This window comes from Lacerta agilis, chromosome Z (assembly GCF_009819535.1).
Source record: "Lacerta agilis isolate rLacAgi1 chromosome Z, rLacAgi1.pri, whole genome shotgun sequence".
Lineage (NCBI taxonomy): Eukaryota > Metazoa > Chordata > Lepidosauria > Squamata > Lacertidae > Lacerta > Lacerta agilis.
The window spans coordinates 19,019,399-19,034,723 of NC_046331.1; the positions used below are offsets into that span (position 1 = coordinate 19,019,399).

The following is a 15,325-nucleotide window of genomic DNA, read 5'->3' on the forward strand; positions in this document are numbered from 1 at the left end:
AAAGCTGCTTCTGGTGAGCCAGAGCAGCACACGGAAACGCCGTTTACCTTACCGCTGGAGCGGTCCCTATTTATCTACTTGCACTTTGACGTGCTTTCGAACTGCTAGGTGGGCAGGAGCTGGGACTGGCAGGGATTCGAACCGCCAACCTTCTGATCAGCAAGCCCTAGACTCTGTGGTTTAACCCACAGCGCCACCTGGGTCCCTGGGACTGGTAGTAGTTGCAGTCTAAAACGTCTGGAGCTCACCAGATTGTGGAGGGCTGCAATAAACCTCACACAGCTGGGTATACAGCTGGTTTGATGGGCACTCTAAGGAATGAAGAGCTTTTCAAACAGTCATTTGTGTGAAGAGTTTTCCACTTGGTGGTTTAGTGATAGAACATAAAAGCCCATTGTGGGTAGTCAAGTGTCGTCTTCTCCCAAAGGTGAGGTAAATTTATCGGGTGTTCGAAACAAAAGCTAGAGAGAAGTTGTACATTTGTTTTCATCTGCGGGGCTGAGTGAACAGCAAACTCTCAAACTCTGTTCTATTCAATACCATTGACATCTCTGGATTGCTGTTGCCTTTCTGGTAGCAGAAGTGCTTCAGGACTCTTTAGATTAACTGAGCATCTGGTTCCTGGACATCTGCTTTTTTTTCTGGGTCAACAATTGTGCTAAAAAGGGTCTTCCCTTCATTTTCTCGAGAGCAGTTTTCCTGCAGTGAGACAGCTCACTCTGGAAGAGGTGAACCTTGCTGTGTGTAAGTAACAGCAATATCACTGTAAAGATGAATGGTTCCTGGCACTTGAATGCCTTGTCTGGATGCACACAATTTTTCCAAAGCCTTTTTTCTTTATGGGGGTGTATGATTTGATTTGATTTGATTTGATTTGATTTGATTTGATTTGATGGGATCCCTTGGTTATAGCTTCAGCATATCCAGGGTTTGCATACAGAGCTACCTCCCCCTTTTCTTCAACAAATAGCTGATTGGTGGAATTTTTTTTTTTTAAATTATTACCATTACTAAGAACTCAAAAGTGCAGTTGCAGGATATTACTTCATACCATATGCAAAGCAAGCAAACAGTAGATAATAAGAGAAAGAAATAGCGAGAGGCACCATTAAAACAAAGACATCCATAAGTCCAAAGTATAGTGTCAGGGAACTGACCCTGGCGCAGCGCAACGTGGTAGAAGGGCTCTCGAGATGCTACAGAGAGCCCCGGTCCCACCTGACCAGCAGCACCCCCTCTGGCAGCAGAGGGAGCAGCAAGGCTTCCAACGGGGAGGGGCAGGCTTTTCAGGGTATGGAGGCAAAAGGCTCTGAGGATGCTGGAGAGACCTCGCATTCCTCTCGCTCAAGGGGCAAGGAAGGAGACACGCAGCTTCCGGTGCCCCAAAGGCGTCAAGGGGTGAAACGAAAGGATGGGAGGTGGGGTTTCTGTATACCGAAGCTCTTTTGTTGGGGTCAGAACCGGAAGGGGCCATTGCCAGATTCTGACGACGCTTGATACAGACATGTACTTTTTAGCTCTGCACTGTACATAGTTTGCACAATAGAACTCTTAAAGGAAACAGCGGAGTCCTGGCTGCTTACTCATGAGCAACGAACAGAGGACCTTACATATAGGAAATAAAGTCCTACCAGATGGCATAAAAACATTCTGGATTCCCTCCCCTCCTGGGAGCACACATTTTTGTGTGTAATTTCCCCCCCCTGCAGTAACCAATGCCAAAATATTGAGGCTTTGGGACTGAAGCCTTTGACTGGAGTTCTAGGGTCTCTCTGCTGCAGAGTTTAACGTGTACTCTCTATCAGATGGGGCGCCTGTTGCTCTTCGGGATTTTGTCTTAGTAAAAAAGAAAAATGAGTTGTTCAGTACCTCTGGGTTGGGTTGGGGCATGTCTTTTGAATAAGCTCAGAAATGGGAGAAGCGGGTTTGTGGCCTGCCTCTTTGACAAGGCGAGTTGCAGAGAGCTCAGCTTTCCCATTCTAATTGTGCAATGGCTGTTTGCTCCCAAACCCAGTTTAAAGTGCTTACTGGTGACTTTCAGATTCTAAGGCTATGTGTGTGTACAGTCACCGTTCTTTCTACCTGCGGTAGAAGGCCTGCTCTGCATCCCATCTTTTTCAGAGGCAAGGATTGTGCCTGGAATTTTCTGCCTGGGGCACCAATAGTGCATAACTGGGGGTGGGGGGGCTTGATGGTGGTTCCTGTTGATTAGTGAAAAGTTCACTTACTGCTGCTACTTCAATCTGATAATGTATTAATTGCTTGTGCTTTTCTTTTTCCAATGATGGGATATTTTATTGTGTTAATGTTTGGGTTTTTAGACAACAGTCAAAGCTGGTTGTGTGCAACATTTCAGCAGAAACGCAATGTAGGCATGCTTCACTAATACTCGAGTGAGGTTTATTTAAAGGTGATCTTTGAGATTGTAATTCCTAGCCAGCTTTCCAGCTTCCTGACTCATTGAAGTTAAGGGTTGCTGAACAGCCATTTAGCTCTTTTTGCATGGGGGGAATTGCTTAATTAATTGGATGTTATTTTGCATGTACTTGAGGCATTAGCTACTACTGGAGAAGAAGGGGAAGTGACGCAGGTGCATCCATGATTCATTCTTTATTTTCCATCCTTTTTTCAAAGGACTTTGTATTCTATGCCCCACGGCTAAGGATTAACAAGCGTATTCTGGCTCTTTGCATGGGGAACCATGAGCTCTACATGCGTCGGCGTAAACCAGACACAATCGAGGTGCAGCAGATGAAGGCTCAAGCCCGGGAGGAGAAGCATCAAAAACAGATGGAGAGGTGCGCTCAACTGAATGCAAACACCTTTGAACAGAGTGCCCAATGCTGACATAACTGGTTCCCGAACGCTGGTGCACAGTGTCTTAGTCATGGCCATCTTCTGTAGGAAAACTTGTGGCAAGATTGGAGTTTAGTGATTGGGGGGTGGGGCATGTGTTCTTTCCACAGGCAAATCCTGCAACTGGAATGTAGTAGAAGAGGCATACGCCCCCTGGAAACCACAAGGGAGGGTGGAAGCGTTCACATCCTGCTTGTGGGTTTCCTATTGGGGCTTCTGGCTGGCCCCTGTGAGAACAGGATGTTGGATTCGATGGGTCCCCTTTGGTCTGATCCAGCAGTCACATCTTAGTTTCACATTGGTATGGAGAAACTGTGACTCTCTGGATGCTGTTGGACTCTGACTTCCACTGCATGCATGTATGGTTTTTCTGTGTAATGGGTCTATCCCGTAACATACGTGAACAGCATTTCCCTGTAGCTGCAGGGAGAAGGATGTAGCAGTGGGAGAAAGCTCCAGCTGATAGGTCAAATAGGCTCAGCATGGGTCACAATTCATCTTAGAAGTCTGTTTTCCCCACACCACACTCGTTTGCCTTATAGGTGTGGGGCAAGTAGAGAGGCAGCTGCAAAGGAACATTTGGAAACCTTAAAATGCTGTGGATTGTTCCTTAGCAAGCAGTCCTCGCTGTCTGTGTTCATCAGCTTGGCAGTCACAGCAAGCCCTGGTGGGATTGGCTGTGCTTTGGAGCTCCAAGTTGGGGATTCCATTGTGCAGCCAAATGGTTGTGCTTAACTCCTAAGCCCAAATATTTGTTTGCATTGGATGAAAAGGATGCTGCTCTGCAGGTGCAGCTCAAGCTACGTCCACAAAGGAAGAATGCTACTTTGGGTCATCTGGTGTTGTTGTGACATCGGGTGATTGACAGCTGGGTGGCCCTGCCCACTTGTAAAATAACCTGCAGGGGTAGGGGAAAGCTCAGGAACCAGGCCACTGGCTGGATCCTGCCCCACTCCTGTTCTCGTGGAGGCTTATTTCTTTATTTATTTTAAAAAATGTGCATATTGCTATATCACATATATCAAAGTGGTTTGCAGCAATAAAAACATAAAATTATACAATTAAAACCATTAAAAAGAGGATGGGAGGATGTATTCTTAATTTCCGGCACAGGCCTGGCGATATAGAAAAGTTTTTGGCAAGTGTTTAAAAGTTGGCACAGAAGGTACCTGCTTGAGCAAACAAGTGCAGCATCAGCATTAAAAGTTGGGGAAATTACTTTTCTTTTAATTTACACTAAATGCAAAATACCTGTTGCGGATGACTGAAAGACTTCTGATGCAAGAGGAGAATGCCCCAACTAAGAGTTTTGTTGCACAAGAGAGAACTGGAAATCTGTTAGCTGGGTGGGGGTTGAACTTTGTGTTATCCTTCACATTCCCCCCCTGCCTAGAGCCCTGCTGGAGAATGAGAAGAAGAAGAGGGAGCTGGCAGAGAAGGAGAAGGAAAAGATTGAACGCGAGAAGGAGGAGCTGATGGAACGGCTCAGGCAGATTGAAGAGCAGACAAAGAAAGCTCAGCTAGGTAGGGGAAGCTTCTGGTGCTCACCTTGCAGGTGGTGGGAAGGGGAGCTTGGTGCTGATTTACAGAGTTGGTGGGCAAGCTGTAGACCTATCTCTCTCTTTCTCTCTTTAGAACTGGAAGAGCAGACCCGCAAGGCACTAGAGTTGGAGCAAGAAAGGAAGCGAGCTCAGGAAGAAGCGGAAAAGCTGGCGAAGGAGCGGCAGGAAGCTGAGGAGGCAAAAGAAGCCTTGCTGAAGGCCTCCAATGACCAGAAGAAGACCCAGGAGCAGCTGGTAGGCTGGCTCTCCAAAAGCATCGCCTGCGTTGGCCACTGCGAGAACAAGATGGTGGATGGGGAGGGCCTAGTGGTCTGATCTAGCAGCCAGGCACTTCTGGGGTTCTTATGAAGTCATTGTATTTATGGAATCATATAGAATTGTAGAGTTGGAAAGGGACCCAAAGGGGTAATCTAATTCAACCCCCTGCAATAGCAGCTAAGTTATTTTATTTCGTAAAGTTTATATACAACGTTGACTGTAAAAAAAAGCAAACTCAAAGTGGTTTACAAAAAGAAGAAAATGATACAGTTATCAGTGAAACCAATTACTTAAAACATTTTTTAAAAATCAGTGATAAACTGAAAACAGATAAAAATATGTCCTTGTTTTACTTATCTGGGTAGGTTTGGCCAATCAAAAATGGTTTTAGAGGCACCAGAAAGAGTGCAGTAGAGGCACCTTGTGTGAATAGGCAAGGAGTTCCAAAGTTGCATGTTGTATGCTGCTCTCTCACTTAAATGACCCCAAAGTTGCTCATAACACACTAGAGAAACATTGATACAACTGCCTATTATCAGTTCATTTCAATTCATAATGTAGAAGTCCAAATAAATAAACAATGCTGATAATGCTGAAAATTTTTAAATTCCAATGTAGAATAGGCGTTGTTGTTCATCACATCAACAGGAATTATTTATGCTAGAATATAAAAATTAAATCTGCTAAGCCTTTCCAGGGTGGTCAAGTATTAATAAATAATTTAACCAGCACCTGGGTCCTCATAAAGGCAGGAAATGGCCTCCATTTGTACTGAGCTAGACTTTCCATTAGTCCAACAAGCTGTTGACTCTAACCCTGGAGGGTGGTGGGATTCCGGGGAGAGGGCGTTTAGAGGCAAGGGGGGGAAGGATGCTGTACGTGTGAATTACTATTAAACTTTGGAAAGTTGGCACCACTGGATAAGTCCATCAGTTTTGTTGAATCAGTTTAACTAAATAGTTTTTACTGGATTCTATGTGTAATTTTATTACTGCTTTGAATTTTACTGTGTTATGATCTTCCTTAGTGGGTCATGCAAACCACTATTATCAATAATGCTTTTTATAGGGAAAGCAGGGGAACTGGGTGGTGGGCCGAAGAGGCCTAGGAACCACTGATCTAGAGCAGGGGTCTCCAAGCTTTCCTTGCCTCGGGCCAGTGTCTCCAGCGACGATTGTGCGGAGGGCGGGGGTGCGTGCGCAAATGCTATTTCCGGTGCTCCTCCAACCCGGAAGTGGGTCCCTGCGCCACACTGGTAAGAGCGGGTGGCGGCGGGGGTCACCGCAGGCCGGCTAAACAAGTCCCTCAGGCCTTATCCAGCCCCCGGGCCGTAGGTTGGTGACCCCTCATCTAGAGGAAACCAGGCTCCACTGCAGGCTTAAACTGGTTTAATAGTCATTCCCTCCCCAAAGGAGACCTGGGAACTGTAGTTCTCTTAGGGTGGGATTTGTGTATACCAGGGTTCTTCTCTTGAAGAACCGTGCACATTCACTAATCTGATTTTTGTATTATGTTTTCTTAGCTGCATCCCAGGATCACAGCAGGGGTGTGGAAAGTACACTTTACACTTTACAGTTGAGCAAGGGCCAGATAGGGGAGTAGTGGAGCAATGTAGCATTTTAGGAGCCTGGCCGCCTACTTCACTTGTGATCTTCTGTTAATTCCTGCAGTCGTCTGAAATGATGGAGCTCACCAATAGGATCTTGCAGCTGGAACTGGCTCGGCAGAAGAAGGAGAGCGAGGCTGTACAATGGCAGCAGAAAGTGAGTGGAGCGTTTTGGTCCCATATTGAAACAAGCCTTTCCCTTCCCCTCCGGTGCCTCGGAGTGACCATCCCATTTCCCCTTGTCCCAGTGATGGGGAAAAGTTAAGACACCCCATTTGCACAGAGAGGCAGGGGATCCTGCCCACAAGGCATTTTGTCCGCCTTCCACAATGTCAGTGTTGCAGCAAATGTGCATTTAACTTGTGTAAAATAGACAAGGCCCTCTCCAGTACACGCATGCATGATCATCTGTGATGCATGACTTTGACTCTTGCTCTAGAACAACAATGAGGGAACCTTTGGCCCACTGGTCTGATCCGATTTTATTTATTTATTTATTGCATTTATACACCATTGTTTCCTCCAAAGAACATAAGGTGGTATACGTGGTTCTCCCCTCCTGGTTTTATCCTCACAACAACCCTGTGAGGTAGGTTAGACTTGAGGGGCAGTGACTGGCCCAAGATCACCCAGTGGGCTTCTTGGCTGACTAGGGATTCAAACCCTGGTCTCCCAGTTCATAGCCCAGCACTCTCCCATTACACCACACTGGCTTTCTCAGATGCACCAGGAGGACACGGAATTAATGCAGAATCTCTTAAGTGGTGCTGGAATTATGATTTGTCAGAATTCGACAAAAATGAAAACAACCTTCTTGAGAGAATGCTAAATTAAAACCCTGAACATTGTGTGCAGTGCTAAGCTTACGTATATAGTGAGAACTGGAGAGGGCAGACCACAGGATAATGTATTCATTGAGAAACTGAGTCTTTATATATAAGGATGTGGTTGGCGCTGTGGTCTAAACCACTGAGTGTCTTGGGGTTGCTGATCAGAAGGTCGGCGGTTCGAATCTGCACAACGGGGTGAGCACCTGTTGCTCTGCCCCAGTTTCTGCCAAGCTAGCAGTTCGAAAGCACACCAGTGCAAGTAGATAAATAGGTACTGCTGTGGCGGGAAGGTAAATGGCGTTTCTGTGTGCTCTGGCTTCCATCATGGTGTTCCGTTGTGCCAGAAGCAGCTTAGTTGTGCTGGCCACATGACCTGGAAAGCTGTCTGTGGACAAACACCGGCTCTACTAACCCATTGGTGGGTTGATATCCTCCCTCAGGCCCAGATGGTCCAGGAAGACCTAGAGAAGACTAAAGAGGAGTTGAAGTCAGCCATGGTCACCCAGCACGTTCCAGAACCAATGCAGTCTGAGAACGAACATGATGATGAGCAGGATGAAAATGCCGCTGAGGCCAGCGCAGAGCTGAGGGCACACGCCTCTGCCAAGGACCGGAGCGAGGAGCAGCGGACTACGGAGGCAGAGAAGAACGAGCGGGTCCAGAAGCACTTGAAGGTAATGTGGGGCCAACACTACTTTGAGGGGGAGTGTGGCTGGTGGGCAGAGTGTGGGGCTGAGACCCACTTCCCTCAAATGTCTAGCACCACCTATTTATTATTATTCACGTCATAAATTTTATGCATTGCTTGATTGTACCGGGGGGGGGGGGGGGAGAGGCTCAAAGCCATATACCAAAAAGACAAAACAATAAAAACATTTTGGGGATATGCTAGCATTCTAGATACCTGAGTATTTTAGCAGGTGCCAGACAAAGTACAGCAAAGGTGCCTGGCTGTCGTCAATAGGCAGGGGGTTCCAAAGTGCAGGTGCTGCCACGCTAAAATACTGATTTCTTACAAATCAATATTATGTAGCACTTGTAACAGTGCCAGTTACACAGAATGAAGTACAGTGGTGCCCCGCTAGACGAATGCCTCGCTAGACGAAAAACTCGCTAGACGAAGGCATTCGTCTAGCGGGAGGCTGCCCCGCCAGATGAAAAAGTATATGGGGCTGCCTCGCAATACGAAAATTTTTCGTCTTTTTTTCGTCTAGTGAAAACCGCGGTTATATTGCTGCTTCGCTAGACGAAAAACCCGCTAGACGAAAATACTCGCAGAATGAATTATTTTCGTCTAGCGGGGCACCACTGTAAGTGGTTGAGTGGCCATAAAGAGGGCAAGGCCATCTCCCAGGTAACCTGGTCCCAGGTTGTTAAGGGCTTGATCCACCTTAGGTGGTACAAGAGTAGCATAGCTAATACCATGACGTCTTTCCCATAAACCTTGGTGGTAAAAGATGCCTCATCATCACATTTGGTTCCCCCATCCTGACAGCCCGGTGGATTGGGGCAGGAAGTTTGAACAACCATAATATCTCATCATAACATGGATTTTTATTTGTTGGGACATTGTGGGAAACAGGAAGAGAAATGTCCCAGGCTTCTGTTTTTGGCAGGAGGCTATATGTCTCTTGTAACATCCAGTGCTTGCACTTAAAGTTCCCACTTTGTTCCCAGCAGTAAATATTTTCAGATGGCTTTCACAATAAAGTTAATAAAAGGGCCAGGTGGAAATGCATCTGTCCTTTTGGCCAGCTGGATTCTACACCCTCTTCTGGCAACATTGTACAGACACATCTGCAGCTTATCTTGGCTTCTTTCTAACAAATATTTTCACCCTGCACTTCAATAAAACATTGAGGGTGGCTTCCAGTTAAATAAGAATAAGAATAAGAATACTAATACTACAGTAAAATGAATTGAGATGAGAGTTTCAGTGTGAGACTGAAACAGTAGCCTTTACAAAATTCTATGTAAACATCGGAGCTGTGTGTGAGAGTTTCAGATGTTCGGAGTATCAGAACTCTGAGTGCTATCATTCATTGGCTCTTTACCTGCCTAAGAACATCTGGGGCAAGAGCCCACCTGGTCCAGCATCCTTCCCTTGTTGGGATTTACTGACCCCATGTAGATGCTTCTGAATACCAGTTGCTGGGAGCCAGAGAAGAAGAGAGCTATGTATTTTTTTTTATTGGATTTCTATTTCCTTCAAGGAGCTCAAGGTGCCATACATGGCCCCTCCTCGCATTTTATTCTCACAAAAACCCTGTGAAGTGAGTTAGGCTGGGAGACAATGACTGTCCCAAAATTTCAGCCTTGGTAAAGAAGCTCAGTATTCTTCTGCTTGGGTCGTCCTTGCAAATTTTCCACAGGCATCTGGTTGGCCACCATGAGACCACGATTCTGGACCAGGTCTACCATTGCCCCCATCCAGCAGACTCTTGTTATGTTCTTAGGTTGGCTCAGGCAATGTCACTTGATTCCTCCACTGAGAAGCATTCCCCTCTGGGGCTCTCTGCCCTCAGGCATCTGGGATTCCACTTGCACCAAACAGTGCAACACATTTGATTAAAACATATGAATGTTTTGATCTATTTTTTTTCATTTATTGCTGATTTTATCTTTCAGATGTTGCTTTTTATGGCTTTTTGTGAGGCTTTTTACAATCAAGCAGTGTATAAATTCTATGAAATAAAACAAGCAAATAACATTTTAAAACTGGTCTTTCCCCCTTCACGCTTTGCACCTGCAGGCTCTCACGTCCGAGCTGGCCAATGCCCGTGACGAAACAAAGAAGACTGCCAATGATATGATCCATGCTGAGAACATGAGGTTGGGCCGTGACAAATACAAGACCCTCCGCCAGATCCGGCAGGGCAACACCAAGCAACGCATTGATGAGTTTGAGTCCATGTAATCATTTGTGAGCCTACTGCTGCCTCCCCTGCACTCTTCTTCCCTCCCCTGCCACCTTTTTTTCTGTGTTTAACTGCATTGTGCTGGAACCACTACAGAAGAGTCACCACAGTCTGTCTGAGAGTTGGGTGCAGAGGCTGCCATCCAACATAGGGTGAAACAGGATTAGTCAGCTGTGCCTTAAAATATATATATAAAATGGTGATGCCCCATTTTCTTTGCTCAACCTGGGTTGAAGAGAGAAACCTGTCCCATGCAGCTTTATGAAACACCTGTGCTGGTCTTGTGACCCCCCAATTTGTGGCACTAGCAAGGACCCATCCCTGCCACTAACTTCTCTAGCCAATGTTTGAAGAGACTTGTGTGTTGGGGAATCTTTACTTTTTAAGCCTGTCTAGTTTTGATAATTAAAAAAGGAAGAAGTTCAGAAGGAAAAGTTACTGAAGCAGAATTTGGCATTCTGGTGCCTTACACACACACACACACACACACACACACACACACACGAAAGACCAAAGCTTTTCATGATTCCCAGAGGTTTAGCAGACCAAATGGATCGCCCTGATCTTTTTATCACTTTGCACATGCCACTGCCTAAGCAGTTGAAAGAGGCAGATTTCCATAATTGTTGTGATCTAAGTGTATTTTGTTTTCCCCTCTGGGAATGTTGCCATATCCAATTACGTGTGTTGCTGGCCTCCAAACTTTGCTGGCCACCAATTCCCACCAGTTTCCAGAGATCACAGACTTCAATAGCATCTGGAGGGCTCCAGGTTCCCCAACCCTGTCCAATAAGGAGACAATGTTTGGGTTTGGGAGCAGCAACATACTTGCTCCTATTCATATTGACCAGCACAGTCCGACTTAAGTGTTCGGAAGAGGATGTGCATCAGCCATAAACCCCAGAGAGCAAGACAGATGTGGGGAAACATTGCAGCTGGCCCTTTCAAGGGAGGTCTGCAGCACACACAGCCCATGTTAACAGTGCCTTATGACACCCTTTTCCATGGGTGTCAAGTTTTTATAAAGAGCCCTCATGCTTACTTGTGACCAAAGGCAAAAAAAAAATCACCACCCTGTCTTCTTCACATCACCAGCCACTTGCACAGTCACAAAAAGCTGCCTTTGATTTTAAGAAAAAGCTTCTGTCTCTGCTGCCTTGGTTGTTGGAATGCAGCAGATCTTGTCCCCAAATATCTTTTGGAGAGCCATTGTGGTGTAGTGGTTAAGAGCAGTGGACTCATAATCTGATGAACCGGGTTCGCTTCCCCACTCCTCCACATGCAGCTGCTGGGTGACCTTGGGCTAGTCACACTTCTCTGAAGTCTCTCAGCCCCACTCACCTCACAGAGTGTTTGTTGTGGGGGAGGAAGGGAAAGGAGATTGTTAGCTGCTTTGAGACTCCTTAGGGTAGTGATAAAGCAGGATATCAAATCCAAACTCCTCCTCCTCCTCCTTTGTGGAGTGCCTTTTGCTTTTTAGAATTTTTATAGAAGTTTCATGAGGCTTTGCTTTTAGGAGGGTGCTCCTATTTGCCTCCTAACTCCAGACAGAACCTTCTAGTGCTACTTTGGCTACCAGTTTTTTGGCAGGGCTTCCCTTTTTTTCAAGAGAGTTTGTTACCTCAGTTTTACCTGTGCCATGACCACATCAGGTACAGCTGGGGACTGCCTGCCTCCCCACCCCCAACCCCCAGTCTAAGAAGCTTCTTTTTCAAAGGAGTTTCATTTGGAGAGAAGCTGTCCTGCTCTTCTCCACCTCTAAACTCCTGAAGTGCATAATCTCTTCTGATCTTCTCCGTCCACCCCTTTCCTCCCAAAGTATGTTAATACCAACAGTGCCACTAGAAACAGGAAAGTTGTGTGGAGAGAGTGGAACAAAAACAGGAGCTGCAGTTCAGGGGTAGAAATCCTGTGGCTCTCCAAGGACAATGGGAGTTGTCATCCAGCAACATCTAGAGGGGCACAGGCTCCCCATCCCTGCTCTGGTTCACACCAGTGAGGGCAGTGGAAAAACCACCCATAGCTGTCCCAAAGCCTTCTCAGTCTGCTTTGGGCAGCTTGGTGTTGGCAGCCCTAGTTGCATAAAGGCAAGACTCCCTCAGCTTGCAAAATAACACAGTCTAAATGCTCTCTGTAAGTTTGTTATGCACCCCTTTTCTCCTCTCACTCTTTTTTAATATATATATATATATATATAGTGCCTTTAGGAAGTGAGGGTGGGAACTGCCAGCTCTTCCTCCTGAAAATATGCAACCTCATTACTTAGAACACTTTAAAACACACACACACACACACACACACACACACACACACAGCAGTTGAACTTGTCATAACTGATTTACCCTTAAACTGAAGAATCTGTGATTCCTCATCACTTTTAATCACCTTTTAAAACGTTTTGTGCTCCCAACTTGTATTTTTGCAATTTTCTTCCACATTACTGGCACACTTTGGTTCAGAGAACTATATCCTCACAAGAGAAATCAGCACAGAGCCTCCCAGGTCTGTGCTGAACTAATGAAGTAGTTCAAGCATCTCTGCATGGCCCTTGGTTGGGTCACGGAGTTCTGTTGACCCCTTCTACTGGCACAGTTGCTTTTCCTCCTGCCCTGTCACTTCTAGAAAAGGAGCAAGCCAACCTATGCCAAGAAGCCTTAACTCCTCATGTAGTCGGTTCAGCTCTCCCCTGATCCTACCAGTATTATGTTATTCCAGTGGTATCTAATGGTATTGATTTCATTCTCTCTTTTTCTAGCTGTGCACGATTAGAAAATATTAATCTTGGAAATGTGGAGGGGGAGGGGGAAATGTCCCCCTTCTCCATGGAAAAATGTATACTGTATTGTAAAGAGATTGATATTTTACAGGAAATTAATGTAAGAAGCATTCAGTATTACCATGAGATTTTTAGACACTTTTTTAATTATTTGTTGGGATTCATGGAGGTTTCCCCTCCTCCACTCCCCCCCCCCAACTTGTTTACTTGCTATTACTTTGGATATATCCTACCCTGGGGGAGAGGGGTTACCCTATTAAGCATTTTTGTGTGTCTGGCTTTATATTTGTGTTTTGAATTTTTTTTGGGGGGGGGCTGTAAATTATGTCTACCTTTTTACATGTTTTGTTAAAACACCAGTTTTCCAGGTGGGGTTGTAAGATTGACCTGTGTCTCTGTGGGGCAGGCCAGCCATGTTGATCCTTGCCACTCAGATGCCTTGCCTGCAAAGGGGTTTTGTTAAAGTCCACAGCCTGTTCTCTTCATTCAGTGCCAATAAAATTTAGGTCAATTGAACCCTGTGTGTGTTTGTGTACGTACATTATTTTGGTGGTGGTTGAATCTGCAGGTCCAGTTAGTGACCTGTACACACCCATGATTCTGAGAATTTGATCTTTCAGTGTAGAATCATAGAAATGCAGAGTTGGAAGTGGGCCCAAAGTGTCTTCTAGTCCAACCCCCTGCAACTCAGGAATCCTAGCTAAAGAACCCCTGACAGATGGCCTCCAACATCTGCTTAGAAACCTCTAAGGAAGGAGGGTCCGCCACCTTCCGAGGGAGTCCATTCCACTGTCAAACAGCTCTTACTGCCAGAAATTTCTTCCTAAGGTTTTAGTCAAAATTTCCCTTCTTGTAACTTGAATCCATTGTAGATGGAAGCTGCCCATGTACTGGGGTCAGCAGAGGGGTAGGGGCAAGATGAACCTAGAACTGGGATGGGAATACAGCCTGTTGATTAACCCAAGTGCTTTTATAGCTTAGGAAAATTTACTAGAACAAGGATCTGTGCTACAGCAAAAGGACTACTTACTCTATAGGCCAGCAAGGATTGGGTGTTGTTAGATGAAAGCTGTCATTGGCATGAATCAGGGTTGGAAGAAAGCTCATAGTTTTCTAGTCTTGCCCCATGCTCAGTAAAAGGACCTCATCTCCAGCATCCCTGACTGGTGGCCCAAACTCTACTCAAATATTTCCAACACAGGAGAGCCCACTCTCTTCATGAGACAGTCTGTTCCACTGTTGAACTTCTCAGGCTATTAGCAGGCATAGGCAAACTCCGGCCCTCCAGATGTTTGGGACTACAGTTCCCATCATCCCTGACCACTAGTCCTGTTAGCTAGGGATGATGGGAATTGTAGTCCCAAATATCTGGAGGGCTGGAGTTTGCCTATGCCTGCTATTAGGAAGCTTCTCTGAATTTCTGCTGAAATCTCTCCCCATTTCCACCATTGGTTAAGGCCACCTGCAGTAATAGAGAACTGATTAACTCTGCTCCATCCTCTGCAGAAGTCCTGAAGATGGTTGTCATGCCATCTTATTTCTTCTCTGGGCTAATCATATTCAGCACTTTTCACTTCCTTGTTTTCAGGCCCTTCGACATCTTGAAACACTCAAGGTTTGTTTGTTTGTTTAAATAATAATTAAATGCATCTTAATTTACCAAGCCACTGCAAAACTCAACCCTCTTAAATTGCCTTGAAATAAGTCATACACATACTTTTGTTCCCCTTGAATCTGATGAAATTGAAAACCTCTTTGCCATGTGCTCTATTGAACCATTAGAGGGCATTGTACAACAATATAGTTAAGAGAATTTCTGTATAGTGCTTCAGGTTTGAGATACATCTTCTGCAGAAGGACCATACCTCACTGGAAGAACAGGTGCCTCTTTGCATGAAAGGCCTCCAGTTTGATCCCTGGTATCTCCAGGTAGGCTGGAGAAAGACTATTTAAGTGAGTAATTATTGTGTGCAGTACAACTATTTTCTGCAACATGTCAAGTAATTAAAGGAGCAGAATCTTAGAACTGCAGAGTTGGAAGGTAACCCAAGAGTCATCTAGTCCAATCCCCAACCCCCTGCAATGCAGGATTCTCAATCATACCTGGCAGATGACTATCCAACCTCTGCTTAAAAACCTCCCAAGGAGGAAAAAAAACCCTCCCAAGGAAGGAGAGTCCACCACCTCTCTGTTCCACTGTCAAAGAGCTCTTACTGTCCAAAGGTTCTTCCTTATGTTTAGTAGGAATATCTCTTTTTGTAATCTGGTTCAGGTTCAGTTCCTAGTTTCCGGAGCAGTAGAAAGCATTATCTTTTAATTTATAATTTTATAAACTTCTGTCACGTTGCCTTTCATCTTCTATTTATGTAATTACTCCAAAGCTTCTGTTCCTTCTGCTTCCTTAATGGGAAAACTCATCTCCATGTAATCACTTGCAAAACAATATTGGATTCCTGAAACTGGTCACCTTGTGCAGATACAGTGTTGGCCTCTCTCATTTCTGCCTTGGAATGTGATTA

At 45.4% G+C, this 15,325-nt stretch overlaps 1 protein-coding gene across 1 annotated transcript in view; it reads left to right on the plus strand.

Moving 5' to 3' along the window:
- Window positions 1-10,236, plus strand: part of MSN (moesin) — a 79,256-nt gene extending 69,020 nt beyond the window's left edge. The window contains exons 8-13 of the mRNA XM_033137370.1: window positions 2,635-2,798; window positions 4,250-4,380; window positions 4,492-4,652; window positions 6,347-6,439; window positions 7,553-7,786; window positions 9,865-10,236. Of these exons, the coding sequence (XP_032993261.1) occupies window positions 2,635-2,798; window positions 4,250-4,380; window positions 4,492-4,652; window positions 6,347-6,439; window positions 7,553-7,786; window positions 9,865-10,029 (948 nt within the window). The 3' untranslated portion in view covers window positions 10,030-10,236. The remainder of the gene's footprint in view (window positions 1-2,634; window positions 2,799-4,249; window positions 4,381-4,491; window positions 4,653-6,346; window positions 6,440-7,552; window positions 7,787-9,864) is intronic.
- Window positions 10,237-15,325: the final 5,089 nt, after the last annotated feature.